The sequence below is a fragment of the Thermobia domestica genome, chromosome 10 (assembly GCF_964235325.1).
Source record: "Thermobia domestica chromosome 10, izTheDome1.hap1.1, whole genome shotgun sequence".
Classification (NCBI taxonomy): domain Eukaryota; kingdom Metazoa; phylum Arthropoda; class Insecta; order Zygentoma; family Lepismatidae; genus Thermobia; species Thermobia domestica.
Window position 1 is genome coordinate 47,304,737 of NC_137463.1, and position 19,128 is coordinate 47,323,864.

At 34.3% G+C, this 19,128-nt stretch overlaps 1 protein-coding gene across 1 annotated transcript; it reads left to right on the top strand.

Annotated features, from left to right (window-relative positions):
• The first annotated feature begins 17,566 nt into the window (after positions 1-17,566).
• LOC145661453 (uncharacterized) lies at positions 17,567-18,775 on the top strand. Its single transcript, XM_081726764.1, has one exon. The coding sequence runs from the start codon at positions 17,567-17,569 to the stop codon at positions 18,773-18,775; it is 1,209 nt and encodes a 402-aa protein (XP_081582890.1).
• Positions 18,776-19,128: the final 353 nt, after the last annotated feature.

Here is a 19,128-nt window from a genome sequence, read left to right on the forward strand (position 1 = left end):
CAGCAAAAAAACGTCGAAAAGGAGCGAGAAAAGCTGCAAACAAGGTAACATTTGGGATTTTATTAACACCTAAAATCGTTGGAAGTCTCTAGGAGCCAAAAAACTATTAAATTTCATACTAAAAAGTGAACTAAAAAGCTGAAATAGGAAGTGCAATATAGTAACGCCATGTTGAGCAGATATAATGAGTGATAGACAGGCTCCACGAAGTGCATCAGTTTGCTAGTGGTTCTTAAATATCCACAGACAGTTTCGGAAGAGTAGTGTTTTTTCCCTTTAAATATTTTATCCTTAAAACTATTCCTGTTAGAGTTACGTTAGGCCTGCCCCACTGCCGTTTGTTTTCGTCTATGTAGTGGATGTGATTTCGTTTGTATTTATTCATTAGTAACATGGCGGTATTTAATTTCGTTGTAGTTAAGATAGGTAGAATAATGCACTTGTAAATTTACAATAAGGGCTCCTATCTGACTCCCAAATTGGGAGTACGGCTTCCAGCGGGATGAATTGAACATGTAGTTTGTTCCGGGTTCCTGCCCCTTCAGGGCAGGGGTCCTATTGCTAGCTAATACTCCGATATGTCCCCTCAGGGCATTAATTAAACACTCAAGAATGTGATTTAGTGAATACAGGGCCAGTTGGCCCTGTTTCCTTTCTTCCCCTTTCCTTTCATAGAGCCGATTTAAAATGGTAAACTGTATGTTGTCTGTGTATATTTATTAGTATAACATGTATTAATGTAGTGTGTAGTATGGATGTGGCATGTATGTGTTCGTAATGTAGAAACATGTTCTAGTAGTAGTAATTGTGGTAGTTAAGTGATGAAAGAGTGTGTGAGATAATTAAATATGGACAGTGTAGTATTTACTATGCGATAAATTCTTTATTATTCCGTCATTAAGTGAACTCATACACAATATTTAATAGTGAACTTAATATAGTATAATAATTCCGTGTACAAGGTCACATTCAGTTGTTCAAGGGTTGATTATATCGTCGCTAGCCCTAGTGTCAAAAGTCAGTACTAACCGCCATTCTTCTGTCGAGATGCTTAGTGATTTAGATTTCATGAAATTGACCTTTCTTTCCGAAATAAAACCTAGAAGGTATAATTCACAGCCCATATGAATGTACAGTTAGGTCAAGTGACCCAAAATTAATATATTCTGAAAATTTCAACACTCTGCCTAGTCTAGAAATCGAGATATTTAAATAAATAAACAATACGTAAATTTTTAACAGAAGTCGGGCGATATGATGCTAGTTCTTCGCTTTGAAATTATAATGTCCATTTTTTCTTCGTGGCTGCAGAAGCTCATTGTTGCTGCAGAATTTTATAAACATTAAATATTATCGCGGATAATTCTATTTTCAGTGAACATACGTAGGATTTTTTTTTCGTTCTTAATAAAGCTACCAGGTATTACATAGTATTGTGTGTGTGTGAAAGAGTCTTGAGTTCGAGTGAGGTTGTCGTGCGGTGATCGGAATGGGAAATGTTTGTAGTGACTATAGATTTTAAAGTATTATGATGAAATGTGTAAATAGGCTGGGCGTAGATAGAGGAAACAGGGTGTTTGTAGAATATAGCGTCGTGGCAAATGAATATTAATGTGAATATGAATATAAAGTGTATGAATATTGTAGTAAATGAATATAGAATATAGGACGCCCATATAGTTAAATACATAGTAGCCCAGTGAATACTTCGCCGTGGGTTGATATATAGATATTGAATAGATACGTGTAACTACAAACATCTCAGGTTCTGACCCCTGCACCATGATATCACGCGGACCGGAGGGCGATATATAGTCGGACTACGGTAATACTTTGTAGTTTTATGTGTTATAATAATAATCAACCATAGTAATACCATCTGATAGAAGGGGTAGCATCATATAATCGTTGACTAGACATATTGAATAATAAATTATGAAAAGACAATAGTAGCTATAGAACGGGGCTGTAGTGAATTATATTTTCTGGTCGGTTTTTTAAAATAGAATATCCTGCTCCGTGAGTTTTTTTTCTCCTTCACGTTACCTACTCAGGCTAGCTTACAATGTTCATGGAGGCGACAGCTCTGACAGGGTTACAGAATCAAAACAATTAATTATTGAAATTTATTAGCGTACCCGGATGTCGACCCCTAGTCCCTTTAAGTATTTTCATTTCTTTTCTTAGTTTAATTAGACGAGGGAAATTAACGACATCCCAGACTGTGGCGTGTCTGCGCAGGGTAGCTATCGGTGATGTTTTGGTAATTGAAATCACCGATCCAAAATTCAGTTTATTTAATTTTTTTTTATTTTGGCAAATCACTAATTAGGGATATCTTAGCTATTACTCTAGTTTCATTACTGTCCTTGAACCTTCTTAGTTCTTCTGAGGGGTCGAATATTTTTTTCCTTACTTAGAGATTTCAAAATTGGGGACGCAGTTACCTGGTCCCTTTCCCCCTCTCCTTTTATCCTGCTGGTCTGGGCCGGATACGGGGATCGGATTTCAATCTTACAAGCAAACTCTTGTGGGATTGGGATCTGATGGACACAGAACTTGCATCCTTGGCAGCAGGGCGCCCCTTGAGTCTACGTATTTTAGTAGACCACCCTTTTTAACATGTTAAGAATATTTTGGCTATGGATTTTGTTGAGAGCGAAATTCGACTTCTATCTTTGTAGCGTTAGTTATTTCTCACTTAAGTCTTTGGCGCCCCTATTCTTCGTCTTCCTTCTTCTCTATCTCTCTCTCTGTCTTCATTACTTCAAGATTTTTTTTTCAAATTTTCAACCTCCCCCCCCCCCCGATTTTGAACTTGTCACTTACGATTTATTTAACGTACAACTCTGAACTGAAATTACCAGCTGAGACGTTGCAAGACACGATTCATGGATAAAGTAGATAGTGATTGGGTCCTCCATCACATTTTGACCTATCGCCGAAATGAACAAAGACTTCGTAGTTGACGACACTTCGATTACGTTCTCTCACCGTCGTCCCTCTTAAGTTTTTTTTTAATCCGTTGGTCACTTTCCTTTCTGTTTTTTTTTTCAATTACCTTGTAGTTAACCTGGGCCCAGAAATTGTACTTTGGTTTATCTAGTTATATCTTTAGAAATGCTCTGTGTTACGTGCCTGCCTCATAAAGTTTTTTTTTCATTATTTAAGCACGAATTGAATATATAAAAGTGAAAAAATTTATAGATGCGCGGTATCAGGTAGAAAGCAATTTTCTTTTTCATATGTAATGTCGGAAGTCATTTGTTTTGGGACAATGTTTGCAACCTTGTAAAAAATTTTATTATTGGGGTGATTAATTTAAATGTGTGCGCATTTATTGAATATAAATATATATATATATAGAGAGAGAGAGAGAAATGAATACGTCGAAATGTATATGTACTTAATATGTGAATATGATTTTAAAGTAAAAGTATGATATTAGATGTATTATGAGTATATGTAAGAGCGCTCGTGTCTGTCCCCCCTAAACGTGTATTGGTTGCTATAGTTTGCCAGTGAGTTTTCCGACGAATTTGAGAATGTAGATTTTGTCATGAATACCGCCGTGCACTTAAGTAATTTTCCTTTTCTTTTGAATAAATGTAAATGATACCTCATGTAATTCTGTAATGGTATGTATTGGAAAGTAACGGCAGGTCTAAACGTAACCCACATCATAACGAATATTATCCCTGAACTACCAACCAAAAACCATTGTGGAAAGTGTACCTTGAATCCTTCTCACCTGTATATGTATCCTGTGACTTGACCAGTTTTTTTTTATCCTCAATTTAAACCTTCATACTCCGTACACCTGCGGGAGATCGTTTTAAAAATCCGAATTATATACACATATGTACGAAAGTGATCCTAAGGAAAGGCCTCATGACATGTCCCAGTGTTGCATAAATAACTTAAAACTATTCAATTAATAAGTTTGGAAATGGACCGTCTAAGAGGAGAAACATCCTCTAGCGATAGTGATTTGTCGAAATCCCTGGATGGGTATAAAGCGTCGCAGTGTGCGATTGCAGATATAAACTGTTAAAAGTTATAAACCAAGTATAGACGACGAATGGTTTTGTAAACCAATATATATATATATATATATATATATATATATATATATATATATATACATATAGAGATATATATAAACACGAACGAAGTTAAATGGAGCGAAATGTTTTGGACACTACGAGTAGTGCGTGATTTGTGATTTGAACGCTCAAAATCATTAATATTTTATTACCCAATGTGAGGTAGAGACTCATATAAGTTCTAATACACCTAAAAGTTTTTTTTTCTTTCCTCTTTGTTCATATTTTTTTTAAAAGTGAAATAAGTGTCTTATTTGCGTATGTCGCAAATCATAATTTGTTTTAGCATGCCTAAGATATGATACACGTAAATAATTTTTTTTCTCTTTCTATTTGTCAAGATGATTGGATATATAAAAAAATTACTAAAATATAACACTATGTACTCTATTAATATATAACCAAGAACTTGTGCTTCTAAGATTTTCGTTGTAATTAATTTTTTTTTTCACTATGAATGTAATAAACTATTTGTATCTTTGTAGTTAGTTGGTTTCCTTTAAACATATATACACTGTCCTGAGTGAGTGAGCGTGTGAATGCCTGATAGATTTAATTTAAGTAATTTGTGTGATATCATTTGTCATATTAACATCTGTAATATATGTGTCATGTTTTGACATATGTGTTAAGGTAAATAACCTAGGTCATGAAGGACCGTCACTAACGGTTTAAATCGGCTCTAGGAGTGAAACAAAAATAGCAGGATGAGCCTAAATACGACATCTTTCTTCCAGGAAGTTGAAATTCTTATTGATACGATACATAAATTTATATTGAGTTTATAAGTCTGATTTTTTTTTCCTCTTGGCTAATTCATATGTGTGGTCGATCCTAGAGAACAGAGTTCGGATGCTGGATGGTTATCAATCACCGGTTGGAATAACAGTACAAAGAATGATTTCACTTTTCTCATCTCCAGGTCTAGGTCTGGGCAACCCCACGATCGTGGTGCCTGGAGCTAGGTCTGGGTGGTATGAGGGAACATGTGTCTATTTCGAAGCATTCCAAAATTGATTAGTCGTTAATAACATTTAGAATGATTCATCTTTCAACGACTTTCCCGACCTTTTACTATATTTCCGGAATTATCCACTAATCTATTTCTCATTAAAATACCCTATTTCTTTTCTTTCTTCTTTTCCTACCTCCTTCTTTTACCCTTCTACTTTCTTCTCTTTCTTTTCTATTTCTAAATGAAAGAAAACGGAGTCATGACAGAGTAGTCGCTATTTGCACGGTCAATAAGTTGTTTCGATGAGTTTTCTTCGGGAGTCCGATATGGAGTAATTAACGATAACAAGAAAGTTTATTGAAATTTACTGTATTGGAAAATAATCATGACTTCAATTAGTAGATGATGTTTCGTAAATCGTCCTCGTTAAAGAGAATTAATTTTAGCGACTTCTCACCTCTCCAGTACTTTGCGCCTTATCTTCGTTTACTTTGTTTTCTTTCAATATTGGCTAACCGTGACAGGACCTGTTGCCCTGGAAACGGCGGTTTCTATGGCAACGGACTATCGTTTTCTTTCAATATTGGCGACCGTTGACATCGGACAGTTACCATGGAAACAATTGTTTTCCCTGGTAACGAATCTGAAATTATTTATTAAACACTGTTTAGGATCGAGCACATATTGACTTGGCCACAAAAGGTGCATAATTAAAAAGTTACAGTGAGATTAAATAATTATAGTCATTGGCTGTTCTGCTATCTTTGTCTCTCTCTGTAGAAAGGGGGAAATGAAGGAATTTGCTAAAGTGACTTCTAAATTTTGAAAATGCTGGAAGTTGACCCAAGGAGGGAATTAGATAGGGGTCTCTTAATTTATGAATAGTACCTGATTAATAAGTATTGTTAGTTTATAAGGATATAGTTGCATGTGTTTATATTGTGTCTTTTTGTATGGAAACTATGGCAACTAATAGGTAAGTAGTATCACACGAGAACGCGGAAGTCTCATGTACACAATGTACTTTAGAAAGTAGTGAGAAAAGAGCTCGCGTCTCTCGTAGGCTAGTGAGGTGTCACGAATGTGGGCTGAAATGGATCCATTTCAGTTGTATTAATTTAGAGGATACTGCTGAAAATGCAGAAAAGGTCCGGGCTGGTGAAATAGTTAAATACTGCAAAGAATGTGAGGGGAAGCTCCACCAGTCGCGTGAACCCATGAGTTTATCCTCTGAAAAAGAAAATGAACATCCCGATTCGGACGGTGAGCGAGGGTATAGTACCCCGAAGAACCGAGGCCAAATATCTCCAGTGGAGATATCTGACCTCGATGATGATGAAAAAGATGGGGATCCAATTGGTGATAAACCCAAAGAAAAGCAAAGGAAGACTGTGTCATCTAATAATGACGCTCTCCTCCTTTCATTGCAACAAATGCTACAAGAAATGAATGAAAATAACCGGGAAATGAGACGCGAAATAAATGAGAAAATAGATAATAATAGCCTGGAAATGAGACGCGAAATAAATAATAATAGCCTGGAGATGAGACGTGAAATAAATGAAAAATTTGACACCTCGAAACGAGAAACCGAATCTCGATTCGAGGTATTAACCCAGAAAATCGACAACATATGTTTGGACTTTGCTTCCTCAATAACCACATTGAGGCAGCAAACGTCTACTGAAATTGATTTGGTCAGATGCAAGGCTCAACAGTCCCTAAAGCAATTTCAGCAGGAGACTGAGGGTAAATTAGAGCATGTAAATTCTGAAATTGAACAAATGGATACCAAATTGCATAAAATCAACAATAAATTAGAAACACAGCAGGCCGAAATTGATAGTTTAAAGTCAACCTTGTCAGACTTATCATTGAAAACCAAACTGGAAGTAACTGACCAGAAAATTTCGAAAATTCAAAACGAGATAGCAAATATTCAAAAAGAAATGACAAAATCTAGTCGCGAAAAATCAGAGGTAACCTATCCTTTCCCCGGTAGCGATTCCTCAGAAATATTACCCGCTATAACAACTACCCGTGGCGCAGGAAAAGAAAATTTAGTGTCAGTTGATGCACGGGATATTGCGACGCACTACCCCATGCATCGGTCAGAACCAAAGTCGTGGTTCAATTCCAATAGTGTGCCGAATCAGTCGAGTGTTGTGACGACTACGGTCACTAGCGTGAGTGCTCCCTCCTTACATGGAGGTATACAATCACATAGCGTGTTGCCGGGAAGAGGAGATGGGTGCCATTCTGAGTCGTTGTTCATGGGTACGATTGGTCCGGGGATGGAGCCCAACATTCTGAATACGACCAACAGAATCCCTTTCACTTACATGGGTAATTATAACACCGCTACTACGTCGTCGGTGGTAAATCCGGTGACGACTCCGATTGTGCAGGATAATATGTTAATTCCCAGTAACTATTCCCCTGCTTATGTTAGTATGGGTTCCAAGGTTTCGCTGAGGGACATCGAACGTTTTCCCACTTTTGACGGGAATATTACCAATGGACAGCCTCGTGTTTTTCTGCGTAGATTGCAGCAGTGTTTAGAAATGTATCGGCTGACCGATAGAGAACGTTTACAAATAGTTGAAAAACTTTTAATTGCAGCATCAGGCGCGTGGTTTGCTTCTATTAAATATAGAATTCATACGTTTGATGATTTTCTGATCCTTTTTAAGGAAGAATACTGCAACGAACATATAGAGAGGCTTCAGAAACGCAACCTCCAATCTTTAAGATATGATCGAGCGAAGTATGGGTCCCTTTTGGACTATGCTTGGAAGATCATCGAACTGTACTACCAGATCGCAGAAAATCCATCGCAAGCCGAACTAGTAGACATCATAGTGAACGCTCTTCCACCAGATGAGTCGCGGGCTATTGCTTCCCACTTGTGCCAAACGGTGCGAGAAGTTTTTTGAGGGTGCTTCTTGCAACCATGCACCACACTCTTTTTGTCGTAGTGCTTTATACGAGCTGAAACAACATCATTGTGCTAAATTACCTCGTTTTCAGCTATCTCATTGATTGCAATTTCATCCCATTTCCTTTGCGACACTTTTGCAACCTGGATTGTGTTGTAAACGCCTCTCTATATCTCTAATGCCTCTGTTAGATGAGAAATCTTCACTTCGTCAACTGGAGCAACAACACCTCATAAGAAGAAGACAAAAATGCAGGGAGGTTCAAATCTAAAACTTTTTGTACGTGTAAACCTTCTAAACGTATGTGTAAGCTTCCTTGTGCCCATAGAGTTTCATTTAACTTATAATTGAGTATTGATTGAAATCACATTTTCGAAATGGCATCTAGTTGAACAATTTTAGTTGACCTGAACCATGTTGGACGGTACGTAAAAATATGCCAATTATGAAGATGTAAACAATTTTTAAATGGAAAGTGCTGGCACTTTTTACAACCTCTCGGTTATTTTTTAAATTGTTTAGGTGATGCTCCACTTCATGTAGTGGTACTACCAATAATGATACCTCATGAGTTAGTAATGTTCGTATTCCAGGTACCACAGCCAGAAATTGAGCTTCAATGATGGGATCTGGTGTTCCCGACATAAAAAATAGTTCACATTTTAATGGATTTATTTATAATTCTATTTTACTTGATTCCATAAGTAAAACATTTAAGTCCTGTATGACTGTCTGTGATGACCCACCTAAAGTACTATCATCAAGATTAAACACATTAAGTTCTGAACAAAACGTAGTCTTCGAAAAACACCATGTACGGATTAGCACAACTTTGCTCAAAATAGGGATATAGCTAGGGTATAAGTCGTTGCACTTCTTTTAACATAGAATCTCTTTCCACAGCGTTAAATGCATTTTTATAATCTATTTTGAGGATTGTATTGTTAGAGTTTAGGTGTAATTTAATGAATGCACGAGTAGCATTTCTGATTATTTCACGCCCTTTCTTCGTCCAAAACCTAGCGGATGTGGTTTCTAATGATTTCACAGTGATTATAGAGTGATTATACAGTTATTTTGGAAGCCTATCTTCTGAATACACATCCAACTGCTATCAGCCTTCCACCACCATCTTTTCTCAGCAGGACACACAGGTTAGCACCAAATAAGTATTTGCATATATTCTAATTTACTTTTCCATTTAAAATGATGTTTACCAATTTCGTTATTGAACTGAGTAAGATCCTCGCTGAATCACCTGCCGATTTCTGTTAGATATTTTAAGTCTTGAGGTGACAGTCCATCTATTTCTGAAGCAGGACCACTGGCAAAGTTATGAATTGCTTTCAGAACGGTGTCTTCCATTACTTTGAAGCAAGGGTCTAGTTCTTCTGGAGGATTTGGCATCTCAAAGACCTTGGAAGGAGCTGGATATTTAGTTGCGAGTATGTAGTATGTTTCCTCATTTGAAGGAGCTAAACTGGCATCTGATGCTAGTAAACTCAATGCGCAACTTGCATCAAAATCAGAAATGTTTGATATTTACCTGTTTGTTAAATCCGGATTGAATACATTCTGTGAAGGATCTCTCTTTTAAATTGTGTTTGATGATTGCCAACTGACTCCAAGCTGTGATTCTTGCGAAGTCGTAAACTATAAAATGAGAAAAAGAATATTTTTTTCCAAGAAGAAAAATCATTATTAATAAGACTTTCATCCCTTATATGTGAGAGTTTATCCACTACTCCATTTCTTGCTCCTTTCGGAATTCTTTTTATTATCTGTATGTTGGGTTTCAATGTTGTAAGCTCTGTTTCGAAATCTTCGGAATTTATTTGAATGTGTATTTCTTGTGTGCCGTGTTTCTTTGATTTGTGTATGTTCAATTTTTTCCTGGTGGCAAAATCTTTTCCACAGTTTGAATATATTGGAATCACTACACTGGTTTTCACTACCTAAATTATTTAAAAATTACATATAAAATATAGGCATGGTTGTTTTAATTTCAAAACATCTGATGAACAAATTTAAACATGGATTTCGCAAAATTAATCCTTAGATATTCAATGATCCACTTATATAACTTTCGTTCACCAATTCACATGTATTGCTGCACTAAAACTCAAATTTTATAGCGTTAAATGAAACTTGGGGCGCCTAAGTGAACAAACACAACAATTACAACAAATTTTGCATAGTTATTTTATGTAACAGAAATATATAAATATTGCTTCAAAATTGTAATAACAAAATTGTAATTAAAAACATTACATAACTTATTGTTAAAGGTGGAAAGCAAAAAAAAGAAAAAAAAAAGAAAAAAGAAAAAAAGAAATACAATTCGAAATGGTGGATTAAGACACCATATTAATAGTTACATAATGTGATACGTTGTTAAATATTATAGAGCATATTCAAACTTCAAAACAGTTTTAAATAAAAATTACTAAAAATAAACCATATCTCTATGGAAATAATAAAACAATAAATACAATAATTTATATAACTGAAAACAATTATAGTGTAGTTGGTGCCACAGAAAGATGTCTCCATAAATATAAAATCTTATCTTTTCATTACGAAAATGAAGTAAATGGAAATGGAACCTATAAAAAACGCAAAAATAATGACCTCAACTACGTAAGCTTAATCCGTAAATGTAATTAACTTTCCCATATTTTTAATTTTTAAATGACGATCTTTTTTTTTTAAAAAAAAGGTCTTAAAATCTGATAATACGGTATTGATATATTATGTTCTTTTAACAATGCATCTTTATGTATTATTAACACAAGGTGTTTTAAAACAACACCGACAACGTTTGGGATCTGATTTCTCATACCAAGATAAGACGAAAAGTATAGACCAAGTTGGGTGCACAAATGCTTCCATTTGGAGTTATAGACCACCAAAAACAAGAAAAATAGCTTTAAAGGTCAATAGCTCCACAACAATGGGTCCTTATCGTAGTCGAAACAAGGCTTCACTTAGGAACTAATACGTTCCCTATCCAAAAGCCCATGTTTCAGAATCCTATAATACTCACACAACAATTTTTATAGAGAGAGTTTGCCTACAGGCATATAATTTGAAACACTCACCAACTACCTTTATAAAGGTTGTTGGGGAAGTACCGCAGGATTCTGAAACATAGATATTTGAATAGAGCGCATACTAATTCCTAAGTGAAGTCTTGACCCGACTACGGTAGGTCCCATAGTTTTGGAACTATGGATCATTAAATTACATGTTTTCGGAAGCCTATAACTTGAAAAGGAAGCATTTGTGCGTCCAGGTTAGTCTATGCTTTTTTTTTATCTTGGTGTCAGGAATCACCTCCAAAACGTTGTCGATGTTCTTTTGAAACACTCCGTATATCATACTCGTTAACTTATTTTTATTGTCAGCCTTCTGAATTTGTGATTGTACCGAATTGAACTTCTACGTATGTAGGTATAAGTTACAAATATGAGAATATTATTTGCTTAATACGAATAATTTTCCTTCTCTAATATTTATTCTCAGTAAGCTGACAATTAAATATATGTTGTTGTACTACTTATTGAATATATTATTGGTCGTACTTCTACTACAATTAGCTAATATTGACTGACCTGCTTCAGAATTTCGATATTTCGTGTTTGAAATACTTCATATTATGATCAATATGGCAAATAAAACGTAATTACACTTATAACGAATTGTTTATATTGGTCTCCTTCCAGAGAGAGAGAGGGACGGTATACTTTCCAAAGGAAACAAGACTATTGTCACAAGGTTGCCACAAGGACACTTACTAAGATTGATATGTACTGGTGAGTATATGAGTTAGTATCCACATAAGTTACAGTGAGGCATTAGGACTGAATATTATTTTGTTTGGTTCTTCATACGAGGAAGATAGCTTCATATTTGGTTTATCCAGTCTCAAAGATTCGATGTGCACAATATAGGTAGTAAAGGAAGTTAGTATTAAACAAGTATAACTTCATATATACCGGTATTTAAATGGCATTATTGCTACAAACTATGTTATTTTAAAGTCTTCTTTCAGCTCTGACTCTAGTTTTATAGCCGAAATTTGCGTTTACGCGTATATAAATGATTGTTCTTTTCTCACTGGTTTCTATTAGTTCAATTGCCTGTAAGACGACATACTTTTAAGTGTTGGACAAATATCAGAGCAATTCGAAAAATAATATGAATTAAATGATAGCATGCATGCTAGTGAAAAAAGAAAGAAAAATTAACATCATAGAAGTGAATGTCTCGATAGCCTCAAATCAGTCCATATCCTTCAGAGGATATAATGCTAAAGAACCTTTACGACAATTTAAATATTGACTACTTAACCTGCCTTAAAAACAAGATTTTTAAAAATAACCATGAACCTTGAACACGGTTACTTTATGCAAAAAGCAACCACAAAGATATGAAGTGAAACAAACCATTACATATTCCTCTCAGCCGATCTCCAGAACGGCCTTAGTTAACATAAATACATGTGGTCTGTAAACTATGCACTATGAATAAGACGAGGATTTGCGAAATTCGTCTAAGGAGAGGAACGAAATGATCTATAAATATATTTCTCTGTTATTACAAATATTTCTGAAATGTTTTGTCTGCAGGTTCTAAATGTTTTGAATGGTGTAATTCTTGTCCTTAGACTATGAATAAGTCTATCTGCTTTCAAATACGCCTCCTAAAGAAACGGAGAAATATGTTGAATTATTTTGAAACTTTACCAGATCTTGAACTGTTGGACAAATACCTTAAAATTCATAAAAAGTTCTACTTCACTTTATTCTATGACTTACATTGACATTGTGCAAACCATTCCTAAGGCAAGGGAAAGGGTAGAAATTAACTTATTTAATGAGTTTACATGTTATTGAAAACTATTGGTATCCCTGTACATAAGACCGATGTTTCTGACAAACAACTTTAAAGGTTAGTATGGAAAATTGAACGTCCCGTTCATTCATCAGATTGAGGAACTTTTTGCTCAAATTTTGCAAATGTTGATTTTAAATCCCATTGTGTAGCAAAAGCCCTTAAGACAGAGGGAAATACAGATTCAAAGTTTTATCATTCTTTTCCAGATGATCGAACCTGTTTGGATGAGGAAATTATACATATACTCTCCTGAGACAGTAGATAATTTGTAAGACTAGACTTCCTGAAATTAAAAATGTAAAACAATAAACGTTGGTGTTAAAATTTTGTTCGTTCTTCATTGTTGACACAAATTGTGCTAATAATTTAAAATTTTAACCATTTTTTTTAAAAAGGATAAACAATAAGCACTGCTAAGGCTTAAGAAATTCCATATCAAAAGGTGCCTACTGAGATTAAATGGTTTTCCGTATTCATTATGCGTATCCGTTCGAAAACTTGGGTGTGGAGCCAAGGGATTTGGATACAAATATTATAAAAAGCGTGTCATTTTGTCCTCTCAGCAAAAGTCAATTTTCTTCAATTTAAATATATAATGTAGGGTTTAACTGTTGGTATTAATTTTCTTTTTCTTAGCCATATTATATATACCATAGATATTAGTTTTACTATTTTATTTTATTTTAAAAAGTGTTTTACCTAGAATAGACGATTCTAACTTCTGCTTAAGTTTCTTATCTTATTGTTAATTTTATAAGTAACGTAGTAAACAGAACAAATTGATATCTAGTTTTGAATGATTGTTAAAGTGAAAAATGAATGTATTCAATTAGTTTTTTGCAAGTAGGAAAATGTGAACAGGGGTCCACAAACATCTCAATTGCTTAATAATATTAGCCCTTACATTTTGGACTTGTAAGCTCTTGTAACGTGCGACATTTTTCTTACATCTCTACATCTTGCTAGAGAACTGAGAACATACCCGAAAAAATATATTTGGTACTATTGGAAGAAACAGATGAGGTAATCCAGTTTCAAAGTCTTCCCATAATCTGAAACTTTTCCCCACAAATGCACCCAAACCGTGGGTGACCTAAGGCTTACAGCACAATAATGTTACAAAGTGCTGACATTGAGTCTCCTTTATAACGACGTACAGATGATAAGTGATATACAAAAGAAGAAATAATTTCTTCTTTCTTAACTGTTCTCTTCTTAACTGTTCTTATTATTCTTAACAGTTTTGTTTTATAATAAGCAGAACGTTGGAATAGATATTGTAGATTAGATGGCCCGTAAATAGTGTGTCAAGGCTATTCGGAGAAAGTGGTTCTTATATTTCTAACTGGTAAAACTTAATTTTATTAGAATTTTTACCAACAGCGCTATCGACGTGTATAAAAAAAACTGAAATGAAACAGGTCTCTAGACTAATATTATCAATGTAAATTCTTTCGAAATCTTAGAAGAAAGTGAATCGATAGTATATCATGTGCTTAATAAGCAGGAAGTCTATCACAATTATGATTTCTGGTTTTTGTATAAAAAATCAAAAGTGCGTGTCAATTTTACTATTTTTATGTAAAAAATAAAATTTCGAATAGAAAAACTGGATTTGTCAGAAGATTATACTGTATTTTTCGTTCGTAAATTGAGTTTCAGAATAACGCACACGCTTGGATGTAGATATACGCCCTATTATATTAAGAATGTATTAATGTTCTTGAAATGTGTACACGTTTCTTTGCATATATAACAAATCTTAATATAAATTTATATTTAACTGATTTAACACATTTTCTTAATGTAGTTTAAAAAATAAAATTCATTTTAGGCGATAACCACAAAGGGCCGCAGTGGTTTTGTGGAAGAGCATTCACCTCTGGTGCGTGGGGTCTCTGGTTCGATATCCGCTCACGCCCCTTAAACTTTGTGGTGGACAAACACCGTGTGCGTGAGTCTTCTCGGGGTTCTTCCGTTTCCTTCCACTTTCTTCATTGCATCATTTCATCATTTCTCATCATTGCCATTTTCCTTAGCCAACAGGCATAAACGGGAGACGCAAAACTAAAGGATTTAGTTTCATTTCCTTCGATAACCACAATGGTCAAAATTACAACTTTGGTAGTTCTTGTATAACTTATTTCCTGTAGTTCTAGTATATAATTTTAAAAAAATATAAGTATCTTACACGGAAAACTAATTCAATAACTAAGAAGGAGTTTTGAAGAAACTACAGAAAAGTTCGTTTCCAGAACCAGCAATTTTGAGTAAAGAATCAACGTTGCGTCAACCTATATGTTCAAATCGTATTTTGTAAATCTTATGTAACTTTGCCTGGGGCACGTTAGTTAGCTATATCTTTAGACGTCAGAATTGAAGTGTCCTATTAGAATCACTATCGTAACAGCTGAATAAGAAATGTCTCTACTGATCACATTTTTGTGGATAACTCTTTGGTCTATTTCCTTGGAAACCTCAATACATTCAAATTTACCGAATTTCGTTTCACATTGAAAGGCCAAAAACTGAAGACTGCAATGGGAATTCACTCAAACTAGACTTCCAGCTCTTGCGAAATTTTCACTCTCTTTCATGAAACAATTTGATTCTGTTAAATGAAATATGCAATATGTGATGTGAAAATATAAATAACCTCACATTGTTCTGCCAAATCATTAGGATAACCTCCTGTACAAAAATACTTCATGCCATGTAAATACTTCTGGAAGTACAAGTCCATGAAAGACACATTAGATGAATTGATAGATAAGTAACAGCTTTATATTTCAACTTACGGGGATAGTAAACAGAGGTGTGGAGTCATCTAAACTGCATGTAGATTGCAATGTAAGAAAATCATATTTATTGGTCATTGAAACATAAATATGTAGTACAGTTATTAGAGTTCATCACTATTACGATCTGTAACGATATTTTTGCCTCGATGGAGAGAAACGTAATGAATTGACTTCATCATAGACTAGCATACCAGAAAACCAGTGCTTGATTTGGTTAAAAGGTGTTGGAAACTATCTGGGACATCGCAATTGGTCCCATTACAGTTTTGATCGGTTGTCATTGTCACAGTGGATAAAATGCTCATTAGAAGTGACCATCTGCTGTTAGAAATGTTTTTGATTATTCAGTGCACTCTGAGAATTTCACACCTTGAGGTAGCGATCTCTGTTAGTCACTGTCAGCTAATGTAGCACTAATAAGTCCGTATTTTGGCCTTGCCGATTGAACGGGATGACAGTGATATCATGTATAACTTTTGTTTGCAATTTCGGGAACAGGTGCTTTAGGGAACGCTTTATCAGTATCAGAGCAAGCTGTTGAAAGAAATACCTAAAAACTTGTTTCTCAATGTTGCGTTACTTATAAGAAATTTCCGAAGTTACCAGTGAATGACTCGTTCATTGATCCATTAGGGATCATATATAATTTTATTTGAGCTTGACTTGTACAATATTCCACTTTCAACTCATGAAGAAACTCATGAATCACTTTCAGTTGTGTGTTCAAAAAGATGGGTCATCCTAGGCATTGAACTGTAGATATAAGATATTATGAATAGAAGTTACATTTCTTAGTAATTGTAAACTAGTCACCAGAAAATATCTCCGTATGTACGGATTCTACGCACATTAATTGCTTTTCTTTGTTGTATGGATTATTTTTGTAAATCTGATGCTTAGGATATTCCTGCAATATTTCTAAACAGAATGAATTTATTTTCCTGACAACTACCTTGTACCTTTTTTCCTTTATTTGATTACTTATGTACAATATATTAAATGAAATAAAAATACTAAATTAATATAAATAGAATAATACAAAATATACTTCAATAAATTATTATACGTTATTTTATTATGTAATTGTCAGTTTGGAAACGTCGCATAATTCTGATAATATATTATTTTAGGTTTTAACAACAACCTTATTTTCTATTTCCAGATACTTGAGACAAGATTAAATAGATCTGTTACCTTCGGAAAGCTATGAAGCAGTATTTGGAATTATTTCTAATTATTCTTGTCATGTCCATGACATCAGAACTTCCCTTAACAGAATTTAAAGAAAATAGCCCTACAAGTTTCAGTGCAATAAAATGTTTAACGACTGTTATGCAGCATATTTCAATTAGACGTTTCGCCACAATCATCGCTGAATCTTCAAACTTAGATGCTGTCACAATGATTAACAAACATATCGAACATCGACTAAGATCTCCCATAATTTACCTCAATTCAGATTTTTCCAATCTTGAAATGGAAAGTGGTGAAGTACTTACGGCACTTTTTGACAATATATCCAGTATAGAAGAAGTTTTATTTAAGATTCAAAATTCATCAATTTGGAACTCACAAACGATTATTATTGCCACTATAATAAATGATGTATTATCAGAAGATAATGTTCATTCCGTATTTACATTAGCTTGGTCATACAGAATGCTACAATTAATAATAATCTACAAGAAAGAGTTACATATCGTTGATGAAACATATTCTGTGGTTGTTACTAGTAGAAATCCGTTTAACTATAAGAGAAGCAACACGGAAACACAACCGGCCTCTCCCGTGCAAACCGAATGTTCTGGTTTTGAATTACTACCACAACACAAAGGAAGATTAGAGTTTTCAAACCGTTTCGTAAATATGTATGGTTACACACTGCAAACAGAGACATTCAAAGCATTTCCTGATATATGTCATAGAGAAGAGTGTCCTCCAAATATTAATTTACCCTTTGCATTTGAACGAGATATCACATTACTTAGGTTATTGGTTGATCATTTAAACTTCACAGTAGTTAAGAAAGAGATTAAGTTGATTTCACCGAAGAATAAGCATGGAAATTCACTATTAGGATGTATATCACAGAAGAAGTGTGAAATGATCTTGAATGCTTTACCGATGTATCCTGAACACACACCAATATGTGATTTTACTGATCCGTTTGACTTTATATCACTTTCATTTGCTGTACCTGCTGCCTTGAAAATTCCACTTTCAAGAAGTCTAGTAATGGCTTTCAAAGATTTGGTTTGGATTTTAATCATTTTAACTGCTTTAACAATAGTAATTTTGATGATATATTTTGCAAAAATAGTGGAATTTGCAGAGAAAAGAGATAAACAGCAAATGTTTGTATTATACATTTGGGCTATGCTCCTTCAAGTATCCGTCATCCAGCCTGTTACAGCTTCCATGAGAATTCTTTCCTTTGGTTTTATTCTTTTTACTCTTATTATGGCCACTTTATTTCAAGCACATTTGGCAAAAGTTCTAATCGCTCCATCTTATTATAAAGATATAGCGACGTTGCATGATGTAATGTTAAGTAATTTGCCTATCAGGGGCTATCCATTTACCGAAAGTGCTATTAGAAACTCAGAAAATCCAAATTTAGTTCAAATGGTTAATCGATACCAACCAGTCACAAACATATCTCAAGTGTTGATGCAAGCAGCGTATCAAAGAAATGTTAGTGTTAGCGCTAATAAGGATATTATTCAAACAACTGTATACAGTGTCAATTTATTCGAAAATGACAGAAGCTTAATTCATGTAGTCGAGCAACCAATTGTAGTTCATAGAATATCTTATTGTTTCAGTAAGAACTCTCCTTTTTTATTTAAGACAAATGAAGTTGTTCGACGAGTTTTAGAAGCCGGAATCATCAATAAGTGGAAACATAATTTTATATACAAGCAACATCTACATTATTTGCTTTCTCATAGAAGTTTGACAGGGAGAGAGGAGAACGGTTTGTTATTTCATCATGTTAAACCTACCTTCTATTTGATTGGAATAGGACTAGCCGTAAGCTTTATTGTATTTCTGATTGAATTGTGCTTTTCTTAGTCACGAAAAATATGTGCTCTTTCAATTTAATTTTAATACACACACTACTAACACTATACCCGAACGTGTTAATTGGTAAACTAAAGCTATCAACATTGTAATTTGTCACTTTATCTACAATTGGCTAACGAGCACAATTGGTAATGAAACTCTTATAAAGGAATTAACATTACTTTTAAGAATGTAATCGTATAAGTATTGGTGAAATCTAAGTACAAGTTCCAAATTTATCAATGATTATTACCCATCTGTTTAAGATATACCAAGTATAACGGTAAATGATACTTTTGAAGTAACGTACTTTTAAAAGATTAATAAGTTTACATTAACTTAAAAGTGAATTCAATATTTGC

Bases quoted from the DNA above. Each gene is read 5' to 3' on its own strand.
- LOC145661453 (XM_081726764.1), top strand. From the start codon at position 17,567: ATGTATGGTTACACACTGCAAACAGAGACATTCAAAGCATTTCCTGAT.